The sequence below is a fragment of the Ylistrum balloti genome, unplaced genomic scaffold (assembly GCF_031769215.1).
Source record: "Ylistrum balloti isolate Yb309-2 unplaced genomic scaffold, AGI_CSIRO_Ybal_v1 Utg370126, whole genome shotgun sequence".
Classification (NCBI taxonomy): Eukaryota; Metazoa; Mollusca; class Bivalvia; order Pectinida; family Pectinidae; genus Ylistrum; species Ylistrum balloti.
Genome location: NW_026782140.1, coordinates 9,206 through 19,000, shown reverse-complemented (window position 1 = coordinate 19,000; position 9,795 = coordinate 9,206). Strand labels below are relative to the sequence as shown.

At 35.5% G+C, this 9,795-nt stretch overlaps 1 protein-coding gene across 1 annotated transcript; it reads right to left on the bottom strand.

The window, feature by feature from the left end:
• Positions 1–2,193: 2,193 nt before the first annotated feature.
• Positions 2,194–6,828, bottom strand: LOC132550469 (uncharacterized). Its single transcript, XM_060214537.1, has 3 exons — positions 6,214–6,828; positions 2,793–2,860; positions 2,194–2,296 (listed from the first exon to the last, which is right to left on the bottom strand). Exons 1-3 carry the CDS (start codon positions 6,826–6,828, stop codon positions 2,194–2,196), a joined length of 786 nt encoding a protein of 261 aa, XP_060070520.1.
• Between the last annotated feature and the right edge of the window lie 2,967 nt (positions 6,829–9,795).

Sequence of the window (9,795 nt, the reverse complement as noted above, 5' to 3'; positions counted from 1 at the left end):
GTCAGATGACCGTTAAGGCCCATGAGCCTCTTGTTTGTTTGATTATGTTGAAAATTTGAATTTACAATTTTGTAAAAATACCTTTGTTCATGTTTGTGTTCATGAGGTAATTTGACCTTTATAATCACACTCTGAACCTGTTTTGTATTATTGAAACTTCAAACTAAGTTTTTTTTCTTTGTACAATGATTAAAAAATGGACAATTTACAACAGTTTACTTCTTCATTTACATGTTTGATGACTGTGATATTGTATGATGATGATAACAGTAATATCTGAGGTTTTTGTCCATTCAGCAATACCTGAGTTTGATATGTAAATTCTTGGAAGACTTGTCAATAATTGTGGGCTTCAACCACTGTTGTATTCAGAACGCTGACGGTCAGGAATATCTGAGGTATTTCATCCATGACGTCTAGGATAGGATGACTTGTTCATAATTCTGGGCTTAAACTACAGTTGTATTCAGGAAGTTGTCGGCAGTTATACCTGAGGTGTGTCGTCCGGTTGGCAATATCCGAGGTGATTCATCCGTAACGTTTGGGATGACTTGTACCTAATTGTGAGTATCAGGTGTTGCAAACTGTCCGTGAAGTGTAAAATGACCTGTCCATAATCCACCATATTTTTAACAAAGACACAATTTATAATTCATTCTCTCGTGAAAACTGTGACAAATATATTGTGTTGGAAAAATGTTAATTATCATTATCATTTATTGGAAGCATTACTCGTGCATGTAATATATTTTAATATTTGTTCCACATATTGACGTGGTGCATTTTTTTTCGTATTGACAAAAGTGATACGGGGTGCACCTCGTTTATTTGGATTACTATCCTCATACATACGGTTTTAGAAGGTGCACCACAAAAGTTTTCTTTGTACTTTTGCAGCTCACATGTCGAAATATGCACAACTTCCTCTCCAGTCGTCCGTCCGTCCGTCCATCCTATCACTCTATTATCTGGGTTCTATCACTCATACTACAAGATGTTCACGATGAGGCGGTGTTTCATGTATCAAAAGTAGTCACTCTGACCTACATTTTGACCTTTGACCTACATCAAAGTAAATGTTTGCCCGAGCCCTGTTTCCTACACTACTAGTCATTGAAACTTAACACTTGGTGAGGCACTTTGTAGTGTATCAAAAGTAGTCACTCTGACCTACATTTTGACCTTTGATTGCATAAGAGTTTTGTCCGGGTTCTTTTACACTTCTAATCATTCGAACTTCTTTCTTTAAACAAGGATGTACTCATAATACATTCTTTGCGTATAATGTCACATTTGGTGGGACACTTATCCGCCTAGTTGTCTCGTTGACTCTACTTTCGTGGGCCAAGAGGCGTGTAATTTCGCGGAATCCTTATTTAGTATTTTTATCAACAATAAGTTCGGAAGATTTGTCATTATTTCAATAAATATTTATTTTCTACAAATAGGTATAATTTGTATGTATACTTCAAATATGAACAGTAAATAGTGTGTATACTATCACAGGTTGCATCACATTGATATACATGATTGATGTTGTTTTCCAAAATCATCTTAAAAACAATAAAATACAGAATACTCAAGTTATACAGTAAATCATGTGTACATATATGTACCAATGTAGAGTGAAGTAAACATCAATCAGCGTTATATCACAGGTGTACCCAAATCAAAGATCGGTATAGAACTAGTGAAATAAACTCCAACGTAATACTGATTCCTAATCTTATAAAATCAGGCCTCTTATTTTTATAACAAGTTTTACTCCAGATTCGATTCAGAAAACAGTGGGGCTTTTTTTGTCGATGCTTCATTTTACAGATAACAATAGTTGACAAATAACGTTTTGAATTTGAAGATAAAACGTGTAAATCAGAGTAAGTTTCGCTGAGTAGTAAAAATGCCAAATATGGTACATTTTCGATTTTCAAGCCAAAAACAAATAATCTCCTTCCACTGTAAAGTGCATTGTTGGTCCATATGTTTAGAACATTATTTTTGAATGTGACCCACCAAGGCATATTTGCCTGAACAGCTACATTTTTTTGTCAGTTTAGTAAGTTAACCAGCGTTATCGAACCATTTTGTAATTTGTGGTATTTTGATTTATGATTTTTTTTTTTTTTTTTTTTTTGCGATTTATATACCAAAGAACATGCATATATTATAGATTTGTTTGCACGTGCCGTGTCTCTAACTCCCTTCGTCCCCCACGGGGCGTACAAAACTGGGTAGTCGTTCGTCCTCCAGAATGTCTGCGGCTAACTCGCTCTCAGAGTCCGAGCTGGACAGACATCTGTCAAAGAAGGGGAAATGTTACAATGTGCCAGTCTGTCTTTTTGTCATCTCGTCTTGTACAATGTAACTTAATTTTCATATAATATCTGAATAGTATGTGTTATAAAAACATAAAATTGTAGATGTGCATTGTATTCTTATGTTTGAAAATATTATACTAATAAGCTGAAAGGCTTAAATTGAATAAACAATACAATACATTAGAACAATTGAATCTGTTATCTAGGTCAATCAGTTCTACAAAATATAATGTTTATACTTATTTTTACAATATTTTGAAAATCCATCCGATTTCCTCAGTGAAAACAACAGAAAAAGTTTTCAATAATCTTCATATGAAATATCCATATTCTTCTTATCATGATATTTTGATAATTGTCGTAGCACGGACGTATCTATAACTAGATATGAGTCCGTGGTCTTAGTTGGAAAAAGCCATTACATATATGAAATAAGGTATCTGGGTAAAATACTGAACTAGAAAGTCTACTCACTCTTGTATGGTTTTCTTTGTCACAAATTTGGCTCCGATGGTTTCGAGTTCCTCTGCGAATTCATAAAACTGAAATAGACAAAATAAAACTGAAATAGACAAAATAAAACTGAAATAGACAAAATGAAACTGACTTTTTTTCTTGGAAAAGTTACGAATCTAAGGAAAGAATAAACATAGTAACATGCACTCATGTTATCGCCACAGGCTCACTTTTTTCATGATTAACACACGTTCTGATTTCCGGGGCGATCTTTTTTCCAACTCCTTCCATAATAAGAGTGAATAGAATGATACAGGGATAATCGTATAGAAACCAGAAAAGTAAATTTTGAAAAAAAGGAAGAAAACACATCCTGTATATCCACTCTAACCCACATATCATTTTGTTTTTTCTATGTTTGAAGTAATGATCCTGTAAATTCGCCGATTTTTCCCACTAGTGTTGTGTACTACGGGGCGTTTTTCATTGGCTGTGCCAGTTAGAAATAATTTGTAACGTCATAATATGAACAATGACGTTACATCGCTAACTGAATATAACAAAACCATGGTAATTGTTTGATATTTCTATCCACTGACTTTAAAATCTGCCAAGATGTAATGTTTCTGAGTTATCAGATAAAAGTGTCTAACTTATTTATTTCATATGAAAAAAATGAATGCTTCTAAAGACGTCCAAAGTTATATCCTTGAGAAATACCATCTGGAAAAGTCCTACTACCTTATAGTATGTTTTATATCGAATCATATTTCAGGCAGAAGTAAATTCAACCACTGTTTGGTTCCTTTCCCGCGCTAACACTTATAACTCACATTAGTCAAACATTAGATTATCAACATCGCAATGTCTCGAAATGATCAATAAAATTATTACTTCTGATATACCGTCTTTGGACCAAAGCAGCAGAACGATAAACCATTCCGTGATGCCGGACGGTATGTTGGTTTCTGCGTTGTTTAAGTCGGAACTTTTTACATGATTCATAAATCAGTCAGACACCGCTTACATCATTGGAAACGTCACAGTCTCGTGCTTGGCATTTTATTTTTGTCGTCTGCTCACATGGGTTTATTTACAGAAGATGCGAAAGTGAGTGCCAGAAACAAAATGTAGTATGTATAGTTCAGAGAGGCTTATCATTCTAAAAAGTTGGCGAGTTACTGATTATGTCTAAGATTAATGTACATTGTTTGTAGAATTTACAAGAATTTCTATGAAAGCGGAAGTAAGGAAAATTGTAAAACACCGGACCGACCCAAAAGTTTAACCGCAAGTGACGAAGGAAAAGTTTAAGAGAACTGAAAGTCGACAGACCGATGCCTAAGAGCAGCAATTTTTTTTATAATCTTAGCACTTTTGAAAACAGAAATATTTCTTGTTAATTTGTATGGAGATTTTAAAAATGAAATTGGTACAGCAGATGTGTTTGAGCGAAACGGGTAACCTGGTGCTATGAAAAACAGTTCTACACAGAGGAGAACTGGGGAAAATACATGTTAAAAGTTAGATTGTGATTGGGAAAAAATAATAGAGTGTGTATTTGGGGGATATCTGACGAAGCATATCGTCCTGAGTGTATTTCTCCAAGAGTTAAATATAAAAAGTTAAGCCTTATGGTCTGGGGATGCGTCACTAATCAAGGTATGGGAACACTCACTCGTGTTGATGGTAACAAACATTCGGGAAAATATTTAGATTATAGACCAAAACTTGTGGCTAGTGATCGCTAGACATTTTTCGAATAATAATTATCTGTTTCATGACGATAATGCTCCTGTTCACTGCTCTGGTTTCACGAAGGGATTTATGGATACAAACCAAATAAATACAATGAGTTGGCCGGCACAGTCCCATCTTAAACATTATTGAAAATTTGTAGTTGATAATCAAAAGAACAATTGAATCGATTGAAAGAACAGAAACTACCGAGCAACTTTTCAAAACATAGCTTCCGTTTGGACCAGTTTTGAGGTTGAACTATCCAAAACTTGTATCCGTCGATTCCAGAAGGATCTGTAATCTAAGAAAACCTCGCGGATACATCACAAAATATTTGGTAAACAATATAACATAATCGATCATCTAATATTGATCTTTACAGTGGTGTTATTTATTTTGTTTTATGTAGATGTCAACTGATCGTCATCTAAACGCACAACTAATGACGGCGCAATGTTACAGTCGTACCACAACTGTTGTCCAAAGTCTAGTATCAAACAAGGCAAATCAAAAACGAATTTCCACTAAAAAATAGTAATCCTGTCAACACTCTGTTTAATGAATATGGTCCGAGAAAACTGAATAGTGTACACTGGCGGCTTCACGTGTTATAAGCAATGTAAACATCCACAGAGTATTTGATATATTTAGTAGAGACACTAACTTGTGTCCAATCCTTTTGTTTATGAGCAATGAAATATGTTTAAAACAAATGCATTTTTACCACGGATTTACTGAAATGAATAAATATGAATCATTTTGAAGAAAATTTTCTATGTAGAGTGGACATTGACTTCACGTGTTATACACTGGAAACGGACATCAGACTCTTGTGGGACACTGGAAACGAACATCAGACTTCTGTGGGACACTGGAGACGGACATTAAACTCCTGTGGGACACCTGAGACGGACATCAGACTCCTGTGGGACACCGGAGACGGACACCAGACTCCTGTGGGACACTGGAGACGGACATCAGTCTCCTGTGAGACACTGGAGACGGACATCAGACTCACTGGGGACACTGGAGACGGACATCAGTCTCCTGTGAGACACTGGAGACGGACATCAGACTCACGTTGGACACTGGAGACTGAAATCAGACTCCTGTGGGACACTGGCGACGGACATCAGACTCCTGTGGGACACTGGAGATGGACATCTGACTCACATGGGACACTGGAGACGGACATCAGACTCACGTAGGACACTGGAGATGGACATCAGACTCCTGTGGGACACTGGAGACGGACATCAGACTCCTGTGGGACACTGGCGACGGACATCAGACTCCTGTGGGACACTGGAGATGGACATCAGACTCCTGTGGGACACTGGAGACGGACATCAGACTCACGTGGGACACTGGAGACGGACATCAGACTCACGTGGGACACTGGAGATGGACATCAGACTCCTGTGGGACACTGGAGACGGACATCAGACTCCTGTGGGACACTGGAGACAGACATCAGACTCCTGTGAGACACTGGAGATGGACATCAGACTAAAGTGGGACACGCACCACACTGTATACCATGTCGTAGGAAGATTTATTTCTATCGTCATGATGAAGTTATTTGCATGACAATATACCGATAAGGACAGCCCCTCTATTGTTGTGTAGACTCGATTTCCTGCTCGTTTACATGTTAAATGTTCACCCGATTTTCCGACACCACGACTAGTAGGCTTACCTCGTTATCCAAGTAGAACTGATGGAGCTTCTCTAGAAGGACCTTGCTGGTCACCAAGGGCACGTGGTTGGTATCCAGTAAGAACACTGCCCTCTGTGGTTCCATCACGCCTGCCCGTCCCTCCAGAGTGTCTTGTAAAACGTCAATAACGGCTTGGTAATCATCAAAATCCAACGTTTCTTTCCAGAACTCGTCTTCTATTTTTCTCATGGACATGTGCACCCAAGATGTAGGGTCGTCCGGTATCGGCTGACAAGGACCTATTGGTGTGCGGTCGAGCTCTGCTTTCCATTCTGCACTGGACAGGAAATGCCACCCGGAGAGAGAAGTGTCTAAATCATTGATAGATATTATACCAAGTTCGTCGTCCTTTAGATCAATTCTGGGTTGTTTTGTGAGGATGTAGTTTTCCTTGGCGGGATAGTTTACAGGTTCTGAAGGTGGTGTTATTATATCTTTAGCCGCTTTAGATTCACATTCCCGAGGCCCTTTAATCCGGATACGTGGTATTTTTCCAGTTGCCCTTATGCAGAGAACTGGTTCCGGACACATATATGACGGATAAAACAGTCCAAATTCTTCTACCGCATGTTGTCGTTGTACTGTGCGCTGCATGGCGCTGGTTATATTTCGGTTTCGGACGTAACGACACCACCTTCTACAGCCTCATCCTATCCTGCCAACTTCTTTTTTTTTGTTTGACTGTTGGTTGCTACTTCGTGACGATTCTGCATTGTGACGTCACAGTTTTATGACGTCATAATAATCGACTTCACAATACTTTGGACACATGGCTTTTTCATTGCTGTAATGTGAATAAAGACAGTCAAACTTGAATTATTTCACCCCCCACCCTCCCCCCCATTCTGCTTCTACGTTTTGTCAAGACCTTAATATTCGTTAATGATTTTAATCTTTTTTGCGATTATAGAAAAGTGACGCATATGACCATTAATGACACTTTCCCTTTTAAAAACCATGAGTTAAATCGACAGTCGCTAGATCACCAATCATCTCTAAAAGCTTAAATGGCCAGATTTTGAAGTATCACTATAAATTATGGCCATATCTTGACATGAGCCGTAATTCTGCGAGTACCTGAATATGACAGTTTATAATGCCCCACACTGATAAGCACGAGCGGGCCTGGCGCTAGCGTGAAGGAGGTACAGTATTGTTTCATTAAAACAAAACTCCGATTATCAGGCACGGGGCTTGTCTTGACAACAGGCGGTCGTTCCAGAATGCGTGTCTGAGTGGTCAAGTCGAACTGTGGTGTATAGTGTGTATTTGTGTTTATCAATAGAGATGACCAGATAGGGCGATGACAGGATTTGATGACTGTCCTCTACCGCTCGTGACAGTCGGGACGAACGGAACGATAAGTCTATCCGTCCGACTTCTGTCACTCCTGGTCCAGGCCTTTAATCAGTACATGACAAGCTATATGCGTGACTACATTGATTTTTGGTCTCTGTTATTTTTTAATGCTTGCACCATGGGAAATGTGAAGTATAATTTTCTGCCACTTATACATCAGATGCTGTGATTTTAATTTGTGAAATAGTTCCTGACCTGTCAATATATCAAATGAGACTGGTTGTTCCAGAGTCTACTAAGCTATGAGTTGCAACACAATTAGATGGATAACGGACTAATTTAATACATTTCTACAGTATTTTGAAAGAAACGTGGAAAATGAGAAAATCTGTAGGAATGCGCTAATAGTTCATCTAAATATCGCAAGTGTTATCCTACAGACATCGTCAGATTAGTACACGGCTTTGTTTTATTGTGATTCAGTCCTTGTTTATTATGTAGGTTCATATCTAAAATATATTAATTAGTTACATCAAGATGTATGTACATTTACAAGTATAGTGTTCATTGTGTGAAGTGTTTTTACTATAACACGTATGGTGTTCATTGTGTGAAGTGTTTTTACTATAACAAGTATGGTGTTCATTGTGTGAAGTGTTTTTACTATAACAAGTATATTGTTCATTGTGTGAAGTGTATTTATTATTATAAGTATGGTGTTAATTGTGTGAAGTGTTTTTATTATTACAAGTATGAATTTAATTTTGTGAAATGTATTTATTATTACAAAAATAATGTTAATTGTGTGAAGTGTATTTATCATTATAAGTATGGTGTTAATTGTGTGAAGTGTATTTATTATTACAAGTATAATGTTAATTGTGTGAAGTGTATTCAATATTGCAAATATAATGTTTATTGTGTGAAGTTATATTATTATAAGTATGGTGTTAATTGTGTGAAGTGTATTCAATATTGCAAATATAATGTTAATTGTGTGAAGTGTATTTATTATTATAAGTATGGTGTTATTTGTGTGAAGTGTATTTATTATTATAAGTATGGTGTTCATTGTGTGAAGTGTATTTGCTATAATAAGTATGGTGTTCATTGTGTGAAGTGTATTTGCTATAATAAGTATGGTGTTCATTGTGTGAAGTGTATTTGCTATAATAAGTATGGTGTTATTTGTGTTAAGTGTATTTACTATAAAAAATATGGTGTTAATTTTGTGAAGTGTATTCAATATTGCAAATGTAATGTTAATTGTGTGAATTGATTTATTATTATAAGTATGGTGTTGTGTAAAGTGTATTTGCTATTGGAAATATAATGTTAATTTGTGTGAAGTGTATTTGTTATTACAAGTGTGATGTTAATTTGTGTGAAGTGTATTTATTATTACAAGTATTATGTTAATTGTGTGAAGTGTATTCACTATTACAAGTGTGATGTTAATTTGTGTGAAGTGTATTTATTATTACAAGTGTGATGTTAATTTGTGTGAAGTGTATTTATTATTACAAGTATTATGTTAATTGTGTGAAGTGTATTTATTATTACAAGTATTATGTTAATTGTGTGAAGTGTATTTATTATTACAAGTGTGATGTTAAATTGTGTGAAGTGTATTTATTATTACAAGTATTATGTTAATTGTGTGAAGTGTATTTATTATTACAAGTGTGATGTTAAATTGTGTGAAGTGTATTTATTATTACAAGTATTATGTTAAATTGTGTGAAGTGTATTTATTATTACAAGTATTATGTTAATTGTGTGAAGTGTATTTATTATTACAAGTATTATGTTAATTGTGTGAAGTGTATTTATTATTACAAGTATTATGTTAATTGTGTGAAGTGTATTTATTATTACAAGTGTGATGTTAAATTGTGTGAAGTGTATTTATTATTACAAGTGTGATGTTAATTTGTGTGAAGTGTATTTATTATTACAAGTGTGATGTTAATTTGTGTGAAGTGTATTTATTATTACAAGTATTGTGTTAATTGTGTGAAGTGTATTTATTATTACAAGTGTGATGTATATTATTAAAAGTGTGATGAATTTGTGTGATTATTTGTTATTACAAGTATTATGTTAATTGTGTGAAGTGTATTTATTATTACAAGTGTGATGTTAAATTGTGTGAAGTGTATTTATTATTACAAGTATTATGTTAATTGTGTGAAGTGTATTTATTATTACAAGTGTGATGTTAAATTGTGTGAAGTGTATTTATTATTACAAGTATTATGT